Source organism: Strongylocentrotus purpuratus, unplaced genomic scaffold (genome assembly GCF_000002235.5).
Source record: "Strongylocentrotus purpuratus isolate Spur 01 unplaced genomic scaffold, Spur_5.0 spur5_contig_851, whole genome shotgun sequence".
NCBI lineage: Eukaryota > Metazoa > Echinodermata > Echinoidea > Camarodonta > Strongylocentrotidae > Strongylocentrotus > Strongylocentrotus purpuratus.
Genome location: NW_022145559.1, coordinates 988,850 through 1,008,338, shown reverse-complemented (window position 1 = coordinate 1,008,338; position 19,489 = coordinate 988,850). Strand labels below are relative to the sequence as shown.

Genomic DNA, 19,489 nt, shown 5'->3' with positions numbered 1-19,489 from the left:
TTATTTTTCTTTTCATTTTTGCTCCTGGGAATTCGAAAATTGCGCAGACTGTTTTTCGCTCAGTGGGGAGGGGGGGGGGGGTAGGTTGAGCACTTACTTTTTACTTTAAAAAAAAGAGAGAAAAAAGGTCGGGCCCGGCCCCCCCCCCCCCCCCGTGAATCCGCGCCTGCTTTTCCTCGCAGTTATTTAGATTCAATTCATTTCCTCGTATCCTATATTAGACTTACACAAATGTAAATATAATATATTGAAACATTCAAAAATTGTATAGATTCTATTTAGGGACAAATCTAATTGAATTTGAATTCATGTTTACAAGTAGGCCTACGGTAGGCGTACGGGGGTGGGGAAAAGAGGGGCTCTATCCCCCTATGGGAATTATTACAAAAAGAAAAATATCATAGAGAAAGAGACAGACAGAGGTTGGAAGAAAGGTTTGAAATAGAAGGGGGAGAGATAGGCACTAAAGATGAAGAATATCAGGGGAAGATCCCAAAAGGATTGCCATGGGTGTTAATATAACTAGATGGAACTTCAACTGCGCGCAGTCGAAAATGATGCCTCCGTCATAGAGCAATTTTACAAACCAAAACAGAAATTTTTCAAATTCAAGTTCAATTGTAATCCATTAACAGGTTCTCAGAATATCGTGATTACAAGCAATTTCTCATATACATATGACCCTTTGATCTTTGACCTCATGACCCTAAAGTCTACTCAGTTCATTGGCTCTGCAAGATGTCCTGAGTTAAATAGTAATCCATCTGTCAGTTCTAATGAGAATGCGTTCACAAGCTATTTTTGCATACATAATGAGCCGCATGACCTTTGACCTCGTGACCCCAAAATCTAATCAGTTCATCGGCTCTGCAAGTAACATACATGACCTATTAAGTTTGGCAGGAATCCATCAATCGGTTCTTGAGATGACGCGATCACGAGCTGTTTTTGCATACAAAATGAGCCCTGTGACCTTTGACCTCGTGACCCCAAAATTTAATAAGTTCATTGGCTCTGCAAGATACATACATGACCAAAGTTTGGCAGGAATCCATCAATCGGTTCTTCAGATAACGCGATCACGAGCTGTTTTTGCATACATAATGAGCCCTGTGACCTTAGACCTCGTGACCCCAAAATCGAATAAGTTCATCGGCTCTGCAAGACACATACATGACCAAAGTTTGGCAGGAATCCATCAATCGGTTCTTCAGATAACGCGATCACGAGAACGGGACGTACGTACAGACGTACGGACGGACGGACAACCCGAAAACATAATGCCTCTGGCTACTTCGTAACGGAGTCATAAAAATGGTGAACTAGGGGGAAGGGAAACCAAAATGGATGAAGACATAAAGGAGGTAGATAAAATGAAAAAGGAGGAATAGCCCCTAGAATACAGGACAAACAAAAAATGACGTACAGAAGGGACAAGGACAAGACGGAAGGGGGCAGCCACTTAACCCCGTCACCGTGGCCGCACCGACGGCTTTCAAAGTCGATTAAAAAACGAAAATATTTTCCATTTAGATATTGTTTTATTCATTTAATGTCAATTTCAACGATTCTTTCACATGTCCCCCCCCCCCCCTCCCCCTCGATAGAAACATACACACACATCACAACACACATACCAATGTCCACACATGTACGCAAACACAAACACCAAAGTGAAAATACATTCACATGTAATAATTATGAGAATGAGATGGGAACAGGGAATGGGTGGAAGGGACGGAGAGAGAGAGAGAGAGAGGGACAGACGGCGAGCGACAGGGGGGAAGAGAATTGAGGGAAGGATGGAGTGATGTCCTGAGAGTGTGGATGAAGATAAGAGAAGGTAGTATAAACAGACCGACAATAAGAGATGAGCAGAGATAATGGGAGAGGAAGGGAGATGGGGGAGATGAAGGAAATGGGGAAGGGCGAGCTTGCATACAGACCATCTCCATTTATTACACATATTTCACAGGGTGGGCGGACTCACTTGTGAAGAAGGCCGGAGACTATTATTAAAATGAATTAAAGCTATCTCCAAACTCGTCAATTTCGCATCTAAAATTGTGAACCGCTTCTGCAGTTTTAATTAAAGATTGATCCGTAATACCCTTGGTCACGTGATACCCAAAGAAATCACACATGAATGAATACAAAAAGAAGACATTTTGTATAAAATCAATATTATATATTTGTTCAGAAATCTGTGCAAGACCTTATAGAAAGCAGATGTTGTTGAATTTAACACTTACAAATATCAGCTGATCGTAAACCTTGAGTCAAAATTGAGAGTCTCACTTCAATTCCTGACAAGAGGCATATATTATGCAGTAATAAGTGAAAACTATATATTATGATAAGTTTGTATCAATGAAAGCCTCTTAATGCATTTAATTAAACCATCAAAATTACCTTGCAAATAAATGATATACGGAGACATGAGATATAAAAAATACAAAGTGTAAAAAGAGTTTTTTTTTTTTTAAAGAATCCTCACCATGGCATGGCAGACATAATACACCTCAACTTTTAGTAATTATAATATTTTGCATATTATCTAAATCGGCAGCTTGTCGTATTTAGCTGTGAATGGAATATCAGATTAAATATTGTCATTAATGCCCTCTTCCACCTTTCAGTGATGTGCTTGAAGAAGCTTTGAAGCATGCAGGAGTGTTGTGAGTTCATAACTGATCATCATTTCGTTTGGACCCTTCAGCCTCTCAAGGGCGTCACTGATCCTGTGGGTCCACAATCACATACAAGTCATGAATTGCTTCTCTGATCAAGTTTACTATCTCTTGGATATCATAGTACTCACACAGAATTGTCAAATCTCCAGCTGCATGATTAAAGGTGATACGCTATGTATACATATATATATATATATAGTGCCCTTTTCACTATGACATTTTCCATGTCATATTTGCCCTTTACAATTCAAATATGTTACAGAATGATTCATATGATGAAAGTAATCTTTACAATGGCATCCACTATTCATCTAAGAGGCAAACTTTTACCAATTCTGCATGAAAATTTCAATTATGCCTTTACCTAACAATTTATTTCTTACAATTTATAATCTTACATAATAAAGGAATCAATTCATGTGAAGGAGAGTATTGTACAATTAAACCTCATTCAAGGTTATATGCAATATAGCTAACAAGAGAGTAAATGAACACTAGCAAAGGTCAATTCCAAGCAATACAGAATGATATTTCAAGATAAACTTTATTTAGATATTATAGACATTGTAATAAATAAAACCCACAAATTAACAATATGATATGAGATACTTTAACAGCATTTGGGTTTCCTTTCAATAATTCATCAAATTTATGGAATATTGAATTGTATAAAAGTTTGGTAGGGAATGATTTACACTAGGTTTTGTTTTTATTCATTTTGTAACAAAGCTGTATAAATGTGAATGTTTTACAAATTCAATCAATGATTGGCAGAGAGCTCCATAAGGCATTACAAAAAAAAAAATGTTGTCTTGCCATTTGCGAAAGACCCCAAAATCACGAAATCTATGGGCGGTTTTTTAAAGGGATTACTGTTTTTTAGAGAAAAAAATGTTAAATGAATATAAAAATAAGTATTGAAGCATTCAAAACTGAGAAATATCAGCCCAAAGTGGAAGAAAAAAAATTAAAAAGATTTCCGACTGACTGAGCCATATTTTGGCACCTAAAGAGCAATAAAACATCTTTTTTTAGGCCTGATTGTGAAAGTACCTCAAATTAGTTTGTTATAACATAAGTTTGTAGATTTTCATGAAACTATCTATAGTACGTGTTTTTGAAAATATATATATCTGGAAATGATATTCAGTAAAGCTTGGAACTGACTGAAAACAAACACTTGAAAAAAAGAGTTCTTCATTCCACTAAAGGCAACTCATCATGAACCAACCTTTGGAAGACCTCACATGATATACTAAATTAAATTAAGAGATGGTCTATTACCTATATAGTCACAAGTATAAGCTAACGTCTTCATTGGGTGTGTGCACTGAAAGCTGACTTAACTTTACTCTGAACTTTCGTCTTAAGCCCCTCAGTTAATTGAGCAATAACCTCTATATCAGTATTTATGAAAGTTTAATTGGCATTTCGAACTCCTGCATCATCAAAATATTCCCCTCCTATTTTTAATCTGTTTCCACCAATCAGATTCACTGAAAGAAAAATGAATATGCATTTCAACTTGAAAGTAGCAAATTGTGTAAGGCACAGTCCATGCAAGCTGCTGTAAAGTGAATTCAGAAGGCTTTGAAAGAATTTGCCTTTCTAGATCTATGTACAACATCTATCAAATGTTTAAAACTTACATTTAGACTGCTACAATGTGTTGAAATTGATAAGTTAATCCTCATTTAATCAAGTATCCCATCCTTGCAATTGAATGTTCTTTATACAAAATGAAAATACAATAAAATAGTGCTGTGTCCTCAGAGGAGTTACAAGACCTACTCTGTACAAAACAACCACAAACAGGGTGTAATTAGTCTAAACGGTTGATTATGAGAGTCCGATTATTGATTTTGTATAACAGTAAGGATTTGTTCACATAAGTCAGTAAAAACTGTATAGGCCAGTATTCTGAAGTCCTGACTAAGTTGTTGTTTAAAGTCATGTCTAAGACTGGTCTTAATTTAGTCATGACTGCGACCTTGTGTTTAACTCCTGTCTAACTCAACAGTTGTTTAACTTTAGTCATGACTAAGTTAGAAACGACTTAAGAATACCGGCCTATGGGTTTTTGAAGCATTTTAAATCTTACAATGAACATGTGGACAGGTAGGACCAGTGCGCGAAGGAGCCTGGTGGTCGACTCACTTCATGGAGAAGACAAGATCAGGACGTTTATACATCATTAGGTCATCTTTTACAATGTAACCAATTGTCTTGAAGAGAAACTCCATACTGCTGTACCATTGATATTCTGGGCTCAGTGGGAAGTCCGTCTGTGACCTAGATCTGTCACTTTTCTTTTAAAGACTGGTTTGAGGTCAGGCTGTGCAAACAAAGAAGTGGTCTTGCTATCATCATAGGATAGTTAAAATTCATGTGAAGTTTGAAGTGCAAGTCCAAGTCACTCCCTTTAACTTTTTATTTGGATACCCAGACAATTTGTGCTTAGTTGCTACAGTAGCTTTATTACATTGTGATGGTAAATTACAGTGACAATGACATACATGTACATAGAGTTTACATGCCTCCAAGGAATGCAAGGAAGATACCTTTAGGTTGCTTGAAAATAATGTAATGCAGGATTTACTCATGGTCACATATGGTCAACCAGTCATTTTGAGCACTAAATCCCATAGTATACTATTTAAGTATGACAAATAAATTCTTGTGTGTCTGGTCGAGTGACAAATCTCATCATACCGTTACCTATAAATATGTTAAAGTCTCTCCTATACCTGGGTTCCACAATAAATAGTATCACAAGGAAGGGGAGGGGGTCCACATTGAATCCTATATAGTCTCAAGAGATGGAATGTGGGGGGGGGGGGGGGGAGCAGGCAATGTGTACAGGGTGCATGAGACATGGCTGTACTGTACATACAAATTTTACACCAAACAATCTACACATATTAAAGGAAAGTTCACACTGATATTAAATTAGTTTCAATATCAACAGAAGAATGAAGGAACAGATCAGTGTGATCAATCAAAACGTAAAATGGCAACTCTATGAAATATATTGTGAGGTCCCTCCCTTTGCTCTGTAATTGTTTTTAAATCAGAATTACAATCTTCCCTAAACAAAATTTTCTATTATACATGTACCTGCACCATAAATCATAATACTGCAAACATGTTATTATACAACCTTGCATGAAACTAATCTATTCTGCCCTCAATAACTAAGAAAATAAAAGTTTACACAAATGTATAATGTGACAAACATTTTTAATAATGACTATCATAAAAGCGAGATTTCTGACAGTGATTTTGACATAATAATGGTATTGATTCTTTATTCATGCATTTGTTCAAACCAGAGCTCTTATTGGTTTTTGAAGAGCTCTGGTAGAAAAAGATAATATATGACAACTTACTGTCAGAAATCTTGCTTTCATGAAAGTAAATGAAAATAAAACTCATGGGTTTGAAACAAACAAACAAGCATTTTAAAAAGAAATTACTGTTACTTGTATTTACTATCCCCATGTTTTCCTTTCATGTTTGTACTGAATAGCTTCCTTTTAAAATCTTGACTGAAAATATATATTCATAAACTTCACACAAACTTAGCACTCTCCAGTGTGAGTTGCATGCATACCACAGAATACTACATTTGTACCTTACCATGAATACCGAGTGCACTCATAAGCTTCATGATGTATCGTGACATAATTGATCGATCAATTCCTCTCTTTGTAGAAATAATAGTCCAATGTCCATGTACATTTAGGTATCTTGAGGCTCACTTGTTCTTTTGTCTTTGTTGGGACGAGCTTTCTTGACATGTTTATCATAATAGCGATATAAAGCTCTGAAATGTCTGTCTTTGAGCAGGATATGAGGGCGCTTTGCTTCCATGAAGGTCTGTGCTTCCTGAGGAGTACAATGGTTCATCTAAACAAAACAAAACAAAAGACAAGAGACCAGATGAATGCGACTGGTTCTATAAATGGCTTTGCCTACCGGTAAATGAACATTCATTGATCACTGACCTTTACCATTTGACCTAGCAAACACATACTCAAATCATCTTTTCATGCCACAGCACTAATGTCCTTTGGCAAGACATCAATCTACATTTGCCAGACTCCCCCCAGGTGAGGTAAATGGGTACCTGGCAGAATTAGTCCTTGAAATTCATTGTGCGCCGATTATAACGGATGCCGGAGCTAATGCTAAGGGTAATAATTTCCAAAGCTCTTTTGAAGCACTCATAGAGGTTAAATACAGTGCGTCCCAGAAAAAACAAAACCAAGATTTATCAATGTTTTATCATAACTTAATCACAACTATAATTAATAAATGACACATATTTTTAAAGCTTAGATCCTTCTCTTTCATTTGATGCAACTCATATGATGCATATTTCATGCATGAGTGATTAAAAATGATTTGAAGAGAGGGAACCAAAAAAGTCATTTGGCGGGCGGTATCTGAATTTCAAAGAGAAAATCACATTTCTAGAAAGTTTGTGTTCTGCCCTTTCATATGACACCTCAATCAGGAAAAATGAGCCAGGAATAAAACAGTTCTGTTAGTTTAAAGTAATGCTTGCATTTCCATGATTAGATTTAACAAAATCGTTTTCATTGGCTGCCTGTCGTAGCAACAGAGTTGACAAATGATTTAACTCTGTTTTGTTGACGATCAGCCATGCACAAAGAAGACGAAATACTTGAAGCATGGCTGATCGTCAACAAAACAGAGTTAAATCATTTGTCAACTCTGTTCATTGCTACGGCAGGCAGCCAGTGAATGGTGCAACATACAAAATGTGGCCTCTTACCATCATAAGATAACAGCCCACTAGTGTAGCACTCCTAGTTCTCCCTGCTTTACAATGTACGTACACACTGCTACCATCATTAGCATGCTGTTGAATGAACTCTACACCTCTTTCTAAGTACTCCAGGCTAGGGGCCTCGGTGAAGTCTACTGTAGGGAGCTGAAGATGCTCTATTCCATGATTTTTCCATTCCTATAGATCAAACGAAGAAACAAAAAGATAAATAGGTACATAAAGCACACATTATAGAGGGGTTCTACATAATTCATAGAAGGATAATAGATGGACACATCAAGCGCATTTTTCTTAAGGATACAAAGCGCTATATTCAACATTTGTTATTTTCCGCAGCTTTAGTCTAGCTACATGTAAAAGGACCATGATATTAAATCACCAATTTGAAAGCATTCCTAACATTTCTGCAATCTGTTCTCACTTGGATTGACAGGAATTTGAATACCCGTACCACAAGAAAGAGAAATGGATCAGTAAACATTTGAGAAAAATCAATAAAAATAAGAAAGTTTTGTAGCTTGAATCAATCAAACACAAATTGGCAAGTCTGTGATTGTGAGGTTCTCTCCCATTTGGTTTGTACACCGTACTAAACATTTACAAATTTTTTTTTCTTCATCAAATATGCATCCTAAATAAAATCAGAGCAAATATGTTTGAATATAACCATGTAGGAAACATAGCTATTCTTTCTTCAGCAACTAAGAAATAAAATTGATTAGATATTGTGATAACAAGAAAGCGGGACGGACAACCCAAAAGCATTATGACTCTGGCACCACCTTTGGTGGGCAGAGGCATACAAATAAAGAATACCTTCCTACCTCTACAGTAGGAGCATGTCTTCTCAGCTCATGATCTTCATTCAGAGATATAACGCCTTTTACATTCTCTTCTTTTAGCTGGAAGATACAAAGGATGCATAGAATGGAAATAGATTAGCAAAGGATTAAATCAATCAAAGAGTCTTTATTTCATATGTTCCTATGTTCATTAACCAAATGATTTCAACCCATAATCAGTTTGTGTTAGCTGTTAACTTTTAAAAAGAAGATTGCATTCATGAGCTTTCTCAGCAGTCATGAGACCATCCCCCTTTCGTTAGGAAGTTTAAAGGGCCAACATTGAAATATTGTACCTATTTGCATTTTGACAGAAATAAGGTAGTTTTAACTGAAATTTAAAATACATGTATGGCTTTGTAATTTTTTAGTTTTATGCCATGAAGTCCTTTAACAAAGCCTTACCATAAAATGGTCAATACATGTATGTTGATTGTGTACAATTTTTTTGTTTAAATAAGTGTATTTTCTTATTTCATGCCACCTTCCCTCCCAAAATGCCCAGTGTTATTTTGCTTTCACTATCTTGTTTGGTCTTGTATGTTTATCTCACCAAGGATACACACAACCAGTCAGAGAGTCTTGACAATGCTTCATTATGATCATCCTCTTATACTCAGTAATACTCACAAACAGTACTCCACATTTGAATTGCACTTTTAAATGCTCCATACACTTCTCATGCCTTTGATAAATTGAAAAAGTAATGGAAATGATTTCATTCCTTTAAAGCCCGTCTGCACTAGTTTGGCCAGGAGGGATAAGACCACCCAGAATGGTCACGGACAGGTTGTTATCTCATCAACTCAGCTCTCAAATAACATAAGAAAAGAGGATCATGGGGGACCAACGAGCACCACTTAGGCATTGCTTTCTATTTAGAGGGGAAAAGTGTATGTATAGCTACAAGTAGTGCAGTAGGGCTTTAATAAGGATCTAAAGGCATGTACATCTAAGACGTGGGAGGGTTCAGGTCACACTGTGTACTAATGAGATTATGGTGTATCTCATGAGAAAAGTACATTGTCATGAAATTCAACAAAATCTTTGCTTAATAACAAAAGACGCCATCACCCCTGGGGAAATCATCCACATAATAGATTGTACAGGTACATGTAATTCACTCAATAGTGCAGAACATTTGAAAATAACTTTAAATGTGACCTTGTTAAGTACAGCAGACTGATATGGAGCAAGCAGGAGATGTGCATGTAGCCTGCATTGAGGTAAAAGCCAAGCACTTCATCCATTGTTAACAGTGCCCTCAATGGTTATGGTTCATTGGCTACATAATAAAGAATGACCTCATCAGAAGGGAATTTCTTTTATCCAGTCTTTGTCCTCAAAAGTATGCGTTCAAATGGTACACTTAAAACTGGTAATCAAAATTATCAAATACATATATTATCAAAATACAGAGTGTACAGTGTAGATGTAGATGCATGTACTTTGATTATCTTGAATATATACATACAGTAACTGTATGATGACTCTGGTTCAATTTTTTAAAAGCACCGTAATTCTGTCTTTAAACAAAATGAAAATGAAAACAAATTTCAAGCAGAAAACAACTACTGTGAGCCTGATTGAATTTGATACAACTGTATGATTCATATTTTTATATGTGATTTCAAAATACACCATGACATGGTATTGTTTGAATTGAAGTGTAGGCCTACTAACCTGGTCGATATAACTCCTGAAAGGTAAAGCACCCAATATGACGGTTGAATCTATTCTGTCATATCAGTTTCTTGTTTTACTGTACTAGTCTACATACTAACCTGGTCGATATAACTCCTGAAAGGTAAAGCACCCAATATGACGGTTGAATCTATTCTGTCATATCAGTTTCTTGTTTTACTGTACTAGTCTACATACAACCTGGTCGATATAACTCCTGAAAGGTAAAGCACCCAATATGACGGTTGAATCTATTCTGTCATATCAGTTTCTTGTTTTACTGTACTAGTCTACATACTAACCTGGTCGATATAACTCCTGAAAGGTAAAGCACCCAATATGACGGTTGAATCTATTCTGTCATATCAGTTTCTTGTTTTACTGTACTAGTCTACATACTAACCTGGTCGATATAACTCCTGAAAGGTAAAGCACCCAATATGACGGTTGAATCTATTCTGTCATATCAGTTTCTTGTTTTACTGTACTAGTCTACATACTAACCTGGTCGATATAACTCCTGAAAGGTAAAGCACCCAATATGACGGTTGAATCTATTCTGTCATATCAGTTTCTTGTTTTACTGTACTAGTCTACATACTAACCTGGTCGATATAACTCCTGAAAGGTAAAGCACCCAATATGACGGTTGAATCTATTCTGTCATATCAGTTTCTTGTTTTACTGTACTAGTCTACATACTAACCTGGTCGATATAACTCCTGAAAGGTAAAGCACCCAATATGACGGTTGAATCTATTCTGTCATATCAGTTTCTTGTTTTACTGTACTAGTCTACATACTAACCTGGTCGATATAACTCCTGAAAGGTAAAGCACCCAATATGACGGTTGAATCTATTCTGTCATATCAGTTTCTTGTTTTACTGTACTAGTCTACATACTAACCTGGTCGATATAACTCCTGAAAGGTAAAGCACCCAATATGACGGTTTAATCTATTCTGTCATATCAGTTTCTTGTTTTACTGTACTAGTCTACATACTAACCTGGTCGATATAACTCCTGAAAGGTAAAGCACCCAATATGACGGTTGAATCTATTCTGTCATATCAGTTTCTTGTTTTACTGTACTATTCTACATACTAACCTGGTCGATATAACTCCTGAAAGGTAAAGCACCCAATATGACGGTTGAATCTATTCTGTCATATCAGTTTCTTGTTTTACTGTACTAGTCTACATACTAACCTGGTCGATATAACTCCTGAAAGGTAAAGCACCCAATATGACGGTTGAATCTATTCTGTCATATCAGTTTCTTGTTTTACTGTACTAGTCTACATACTAACCTGGTCGATATAACTCCTGAAAGGTAAAGCACCCAATATGACGGTTGAATCTATTCTGTCATACCAGTTTCTTGTCTTAACTAGTCTAAGTGTACTAACCTGGTCGATATAACTCCTGAATGGTAAAGCACCCAATATGACGGTTGAATCTATTCTGTCATACCAGTTTCTTGATGTCACATTCTTCATGAATACATTCCAGTACAGAGTAGGATAGAATAGTGCTCTTGATCCACCCATCTTTCTTCGATCCTAAATGAATTACAATAGAAAAGTGGCTCTACCATTACTCAAAGATGATGGAACTTATTGAACTAGTTCACCCAGATTAGCAAGCATAGATTACGGGTGACTTCCTAGAAACTCCAATTTACTATTAAAATACCGTTAGCTGTTTGAAATGTTGTACAAGATGTACACTGTAGTTCTGTCAGGAGTATGTTCAGATATAGTCACTCCATTCTATCCATAAGATTTGATTCCTCAAAGTACAATTTCCATGTAATGTAATTCATGACAAAAAAAGTTGTCAGTCTGACTGTGGCTGTCAGTCACTCATGTTTGGCCCTCTCACCCCCCCCCCCCCAAAAAAAAAAAAAACTAGATGGAACTTCGACTGCACGCAGTCGAAAATGATGCCTCCGTCATAGAGCAATTTTACAAACCAAAACAGAAGAAATTTTTCAAATTCAAGTTCAATTGTAATCCATTAAGAGGTTCTCAGAATATCGTGATTACAAGCAATTTCTCATATACATATATGACCCTTTGATCTTTGACCTGATGACCCTAAAATCTACTCAGTTCATTGGCTCTGCAAGATGTCCTGAGTTAAATAGTAATCCATCTGTCAGTTCTAATGAGAATGCGTTCACAAGTTATTTTTGGATACATAATGAGCCCATGACCTTTGACCTCATGCCCCATGAATCTACTCAGTTCATTGGCTCTGCAAGATACATACATGATCGAAATTTGGCAGGAATCCATCAATCTGTTCTAATGAGAATGCGATCACAAGCTATTTTTGCATACATAATGAGCCCTGTGACCTTTGACCTTTGACCTCGTGACCCCAAAATCTATTCAGTTCATCGGCTCTGCAAGATACATACATGACCAAAGTTTGGCAGGAATCCATCAATCGGTTCTTGAGATAATGCGATCACGAGCTCTTTTTGCATACCTAATGAGCCCTGTGACCTGTGACCTTTGACCTTGTGACCCCAAAATCTAATCAGTTCATCGGCTCTGCAAGATACATACAAGACCAAAGTTTGGCAGGAATCCATCAATCGGTTCTTCAGATAACGCGATCACGAGCTGTTTTTGCATACATAATGAGCCCTGTGACCTTTGACCTTTGACCTCGTGACCCCAAAATCTAATCAGTTCATCGGCTCTGCAAGTAACATACATGACCAAAGTTTGGCAGGAATCCATCAATCGGTTCTTCAGATAACGCGATCACGAGAACGGGACGTACGGACGGACGGACGGACAACCCGAAAACATAAAGACTCCGGCTACTTCGTAACGGAGGCATAAAACAGACCCCAATGTTGGGGCGATTTTATCCTCTACATCTAGCCCATGAACCAAACTTTTTCAGTAGGTAACATGTAGTTTTGTCAAACTGGCTTTAGTGACCAACTGACTACAAGTCCAAAGACCACATTTTTGGGTTCCTTTGAAAATGTTTTTTCATGGAAACATGTCGTAAAGAAACCTGTCTACAAAGACCACTTAGATGGGTTTTACTGTAGTATGACTCAACTATTACAAAACACACAAAAAGTTACAAAAGTTTTAACGCTGGGATTAAATGTCAGAAGGAAGAGCTATGGCTGTACATTACATTCTAACCTTTATAATAAAAAAGAATTTAGTTCAATTCAGTTCAAATTTACATTGTGTGATCAAAGCATTATAAAGTGGGGGTAATGTGCAATTTCAATTGAAATAATCATTTCATTAATAATTTATTACATTGTAAACATAATGTATCGCCTTATCAAAATGTATACAGGATAATGTACATGGAAACACAGTCATTAAACCTCTGCACTTGTATAAATGTATGATAGAGGAACTTGTTAGGTACATGTATCTCAGCTAGTGCTAATCTGGGCTATGTGACTGCCATGCTGAAATTTACCATTCATGTGTTGATTACACAAATAATTTGAATATTCCTCTATTGTTACTTGTTCAAGTGAAGATGGCTAATACCTTTAGTATTTTGGGCTACTTTTAAGAAAGATAATATCTAATGAGAAATTTAACCTTAAAGGGATCAGGTAACTTTGTCTCAGATCCTTAAACAAAAACTTGATTTACATGTAGCTCATGCTGCAATCATAATTATAAACCTTTAGGTCAGTCAGGAATCCCATGACTTTTACAAGCTGATCGCCTGTCTGATTATCAAGATATTTATGATTGAAAATCGAAATTTAATTTTTGCATTTTCATAACACTACAGTCTATTGGGGAAAATGAGTACCGGTATGGTAAAAGCAGTCATTCAAAGATTTTTTCTTTTTTGAGGCACTTCATGATCATTTTGAAGCGCAATTTTTTTTTTTTAATTCAAAATTACACCATATCACAGATACTGATAACACGTAGGGCCACGCATCTCAGATTTAACAATTGTTAAGTGATGTCTTCAAGGTTCAAAATTTTCACGGGCCCTTAAGCGGACCTCTGACCCCAAGCAATAAAGGCGTTGCGCTTCCATTTTCGTACATTTCACGCCCCCCCCCCCCCCTTTGGAAAATCCTGAATACGCGCCCCTGCTCAATAGCAACATTTAGAAGACCTGCACTACTGTTACATGTATGACAAGTTCGTATACAGCACAAGACTTGTATACTGCGCACATCACATCTTTATTTTGAGTTAGAGTTAGAAAAGGGAAAGAAGATAGCTTACTTAGCAGTGTTAGCACTATCCACTGCACTATGTATGATCTCTTAAGTTCCCATAACTTTGGTAGAATGGGGAGTGTTCAGGGGCATGACATCGCACACAATAAAGAATCATTGAGCCTCCACCCTCATATTATTCAATAAAATCAATGAATAGAAATCAACTACAATGCCCGCACCCTCAGATCATTCAATACAAACCAAATCTTTGCATTTTGGAAGTTGAATGAGTCAACATGTAATTCACAAATACAAGTGTGCAGAGTCCATGACTACATGTATCTACACTGTATCTCAGTAAAGTGCTTGATTAATTTGAATGACAATAAAGATTACGGTAAAGTGAATTATTACAATACTGATAAAAAGTAAATTATTCTAAATATGATGAATTAAATTATTACAATCATGATAAAGTAAATTATGATAGTTATGAATTATAACTGTAATCATTCTCAAAGGATACAGGACACCAATAAAACTAGATCAATAATAAATTTATTTTGTACTCACCTACCTTCATGTACAGTACATTTTGCATACTGGTAATATCATTATAAATGAGACCCTTGTTATGTGCCGGATTTGTTGTCAAACCTTGATAATGCTGGGATCATATATGCCAACATTACCTGTTCAGGAAATAGGACAGGTGACTTGCATACCCGTTAATGCCCAATGAACGTATTCTTTTCATTTGATTCTTTTAATAATAATGGCAATGCCCTCATTACAAAATAGATACTGTAGTTGAATTATCGGCAATGGTAAGGGGAAAGGAAATTCTATAAATCATTCAAATCTGATTTAGTGGCCACCTGTAGAAAGACCCCCTGTCTACAAAGACCCCTTTTTTGTCTCTCTTGGGTTTGTACCTGTAGTTATCTATAGAGAGTATTTTATGTTATTTGTTTTCTTCTTCTATTTTTTTTCCTTTTACTGGGGGGGGGGGGAGGGCATTTTACAGAACTGCTTTAAAGGCACACTGTCCTACTTGTAGCTACTTGCTCCCTCTATATAGAAAACTTCCCCAATCAGTGCCTGTTGGTCCCCTGTGATCCTCTTTTTCTTATGTTAAATGAGAGCTGAGTTAATGAGATAGCCACCTGTCACAGTGACCTCGCTGGCTCGCTGGGTGGTCTAATCCCTTCTAGCTGAAATAGTAAAGCCTGCCTTTAAAGAACATACCTGACAGTAAAGTCAGATTAAAGTAGAGCGTGTGGCTTTCTTTTAATGCAAAGATTGTAAGATATAGAAGACAATGTTTATGTCAATCTTGAGTTGCTTTGAGCCCCATGGCTACAGCCATCTCAAAATGAGAGGGAAAACTGTGAAAGGTGAGCTCATTTTTCATGCCTAGAATAGAATAGATGAAAAATGGGTATTGCGATGTTGAATGTGAATGAGCTGCTAAGAGATCACGCGACTGAACATGTGTAGCGTAGTCTCACACCTAGTCTCTTATTCTCACAGCACTAGACACGGTGTCATGTATGGGAATTTTTTAAAAAGATATTTCAGTAAAGATGACTGGATAACAGTCTATACTCCAATTGATAAATTATGAAGATCATGTGTTACGTGTAGAGAGAGAGAGAGAAACATATACTGGTACGTACGTAGATATAGATGGAGTTTCGAGCACTGCAAGAGGAATACAGGAGGTCATTCTTGTTGATTGTAGACTGAAATCATTACTCATTGGGAAATAAAGTTATTGGAATATCGGAATACAACTCTAATCTACGGTTATTCTTAATCAATTAATCTTGATTTTTAATGAATTTTTAAAGACTGCATGTTTTTATTTGAACTACAATCACCGTTGGCTCGTACGCACATTGATGGGTACATTTCAGGATTGCGGCTTGTCTGTGTCAGTGTCTGCGACTGATTCAAGACTAGCGATTGTACTCTCGCACAGAGTTTAATTGTTATTATGGACTTTGTCCCGGCAATGACATGCCCATTCCCTCCGGCCGGTCTATTTCTGAACGTAAATTAGTGACCATGAAATTTAAGTTTAAGCCTCTTACGGACAGATTAGCACACAGAGAACTTTAACAATTAACGCAAGTGCAGATCGTTCATCCGATCTCAGCCTTATTTTTATAAGTTGGCGCCTAGCCTAGCCGACATGGACCCTTCAGATTGGCTATTGCTGTTCTCGATTGACTCAATGCTAGAAGATATTTGTGCGAGGAGCAAGCTTGCGATTTTTCTGTTTTTTTTTCAATACCAAAATTATGATATTTCAGTCAAACCCTCTATTTCACTTAAAGATACTACATGTATGTCCCTTTTGCAGCCAACCTCAAATTCTGTAGAACTTTGCAGGAATTATCAATTTGTCATGTATGTCCTATCTGTCAACTTTAAACGTTAGCAGTGTCCTAGTATTCAAATTATGCAAGGAAACCCGTCTACGTGCTATACTTCACTGTCAGACACTATTGAGTGACTGGCTGGCTTTTCTTCTTCTTCAGTAATAACATACATAAAATGAGCTGTAATTGTAAAGGGTACATGAGCATTTGTCTATATCAATAACCCACTTCTTGTGATGGCCAAAATTAAAACTGATTGAATCTTTGCGCAGCATGAAACGTACGACCATTTGGTACAATGGTCTGAAAATCAAGACTATATTACTTACTGGCTCTACATTATACATTGTACATGTAGCTCCTTGCAGTCGATTTGACAACTTTTTTTGGCCTGCAAATGGGATATAGTACCTTTAAGTTTTACTTAACTATTTATTAAGTTTGAACAATTCTCATTTTCGTCATATTCAAGGTACTACAAACTGGAAATTCATTCTGAGATGTTCGTTGATTTTTCTATTTTATGTGTTAGCAAAGCTGTGTGTGCGTCAGTTATGTTTGAAGTGTGTCACCTGACCTAAATTGCGCTTTAATAACTTAAGTAGGCCCTCTCTCACTTAAATTCGAAGCCACTCGAGCGGATCGGCCAATAAGAGCGCTTATACTAGTGACACTCCTGGCGCTCCCAACAGTGTAGTACACTGTTGGGAGCGCCAGGAGTGTCACGTATGACAGACATGAGTGCTATACAAAAACCCACTAATCATTATTATTTTTATTACAGCGCTATGTAGTATGTGCGCAAAGTCCTCCGTGCCGAGTAGCGTAGAAAGAATCCCCAACTTTGGAGCTATTTTATGACATTACTGGAGTTGGTGGATGGGTGAGTTGTCTTATGCTATGGTCACATTACCCAAAAGTAGCCTGCTGGGCGGCCGAGCGGCGAGTTTTTTAACCAATTCTGCCCGGCGGCCGTCGCCCAGGCACCGCTCGTTTTTAGGGCATCGCTTAGTCGCCGCTGAAGTTTTAGCGCGGAGTTAAAATTTGGGCGGCGCCTGCTCACCTAATCGCTGGGCGATGCCTAATTCCAGCAGGGACCATGCAGGCTACTGATCGGTCGGTCGCTGCTCTTATTTGTGACCATAGCTTTAGATAAGACAGTTGCTTTCTTTTAAAACTAGTTCTATCATTGATAAATGTGAAATTAAGAATTTAGCTTTTGGTATTGGCCTCCCTATTTATTTTCATACAAAAATGACGCTGTTTTTTCATCAACCTTCAACAACAATGTTACAGAGTCACAGTTTAATATAATTGTGACCCCCTGACTGACTAAATCCAAAGAATACTGGCTAATGCTATTTATTTTAAATATATATATATATATAGAAATAAAATTAAAAGTACTTACCGGTTCACACTTAGTTTGAGACTGTCTGTAAAGTCACTGAGTTGAGCGGAGAGTACCTGTGACTGCAGGCTGCTAGCTGCTGAGAGCTGAGCTACGGTTCACTGCCACACTTGTACGCCGAGAGATAGGGCCAGTGAATGACCAATGATGCCGCTCATGCATAAACACAAACGCGAGTGATTTTCATGTTTCCATTCGTAACTATTTCACATTATGTTGATGGACGTGAAGTAGGTTGAATTGGCATAATTCACAGCGGCATTAGCTAAAGAAAGAGATGAATAAGGTTTGCTTTAATAGAGAAGTATTCTGAAGCACTGGCTTTCTATTCTAGTCTCGATCAGGTGCCTGCGATCAATGAGTCGAGTCGAGTCGGAATATGATCTGCACTGAGCGCGTATGAGCTGCTGATGGCGCTATTCAATTTCAGTGCTATTGATTCTTTGAACATTGCGACTGCAAAAGTAGTACATTATTGAGAACGACATTGCTTCACGAAAATAGGACTAGAACGAAAACGCCTCAACCAGAATTGACAATTTGTATGTCATATCATTCGGAAAAAAATATTCTATCCAATAAAACAAAATTTAGTTGCACTTTGTCAATAAAATCGAGAGTAGAAATTGTATGCCATTATACCAACCCAAATTATAAAATGTATAAAATCGTATATAAATTTGCAACAATGCAGAATATTTTGATATCGTATTTTCTGTGGAAAATATGTTTATATAGTTATGATTATTACAAATGAAAACATAAACACAGTATTTTACATGTAAATTCATTGCATAATAACTACATGCATGTATATGCATTTTATGAGTTAAAATTTCCATGACTATCGTAACCACCAAAATGCGATAAATTTGTATGAATTGGCATTTTTCACTAAAGAGCTGCGATCGAACCTTCTAATTAGTGACATATCCCTCCTAAAATGTTTTCTTAATTTGATACACATGACTCAAACGGGTAAAATTGCACTTTTGTTCGCTCTGACTACATTGTATTATTCGCTTTGTTGGCCATGATAATGATAATAGACACACTTTTTTGGCAAATGAAAGCTTAAATCACTTTTCCAAGCAAGATGTGTTTTTGTTGTTTCTGTTTTGTTTTGTTTTTGTTTATGTTTTTGATTTACTTTAAGAATAGGCATTAAACATTTAGCTCCGTTATTATGGTTAAACTTGAAAAAGAAGTGCAGTAATAACAAAAAAAGGAATTAAAAACGAGTCACTGCTTGAGGCCTGTCTAACTATATTTAAAGGAAGGGCATCTATTCTGTTATAAATAGGTAACTAAGGGCATATCAGATGAAAAGAAGGCGATCAAGAGGGGCATATGGTTAATCAAGTGATGGGCGTGTGTTCTGTTCTCTGGGGAAAAAACGTGCGATTTTTCAAATTTTCGAGGGCCAAAAGAAAAATGTGCTCACTAAACTACCCCCCACCCCCCCCCCCCCC

General features: G+C 36.9%; 1 protein-coding gene across 2 annotated transcripts; it reads right to left on the bottom strand.

Moving 5' to 3' along the window:
- Nucleotides 1-2,166: 2,166 nt before the first annotated feature.
- LOC115928067 (phosphatidylglycerophosphatase and protein-tyrosine phosphatase 1-like) lies at nt 2,167-18,390 on the bottom strand. 2 transcript variants are annotated; one of them, XM_030994734.1, is made up of 6 exons: nt 18,018-18,390; nt 11,510-11,598; nt 11,347-11,410; nt 8,334-8,411; nt 7,495-7,686; nt 2,167-6,602 (listed from the first exon to the last, which is right to left on the bottom strand). In XM_030994734.1, the coding sequence occupies exons 2-6, from the start codon at nt 11,584-11,586 to the stop codon at nt 6,435-6,437; spliced, it is 579 nt and encodes a 192-aa protein (XP_030850594.1). In that variant the 5' UTR covers nt 11,587-11,598; nt 18,018-18,390; the 3' UTR covers nt 2,167-6,434. The 2 variants fall into 2 exon arrangements, with proteins under 2 accessions (XP_030850594.1, XP_030850589.1); XM_030994729.1 differs by lacking the exon at nt 11,347-11,410 and having other exon boundaries at nt 11,446-11,598.
- Between the last annotated feature and the right edge of the window lie 1,099 nt (nt 18,391-19,489).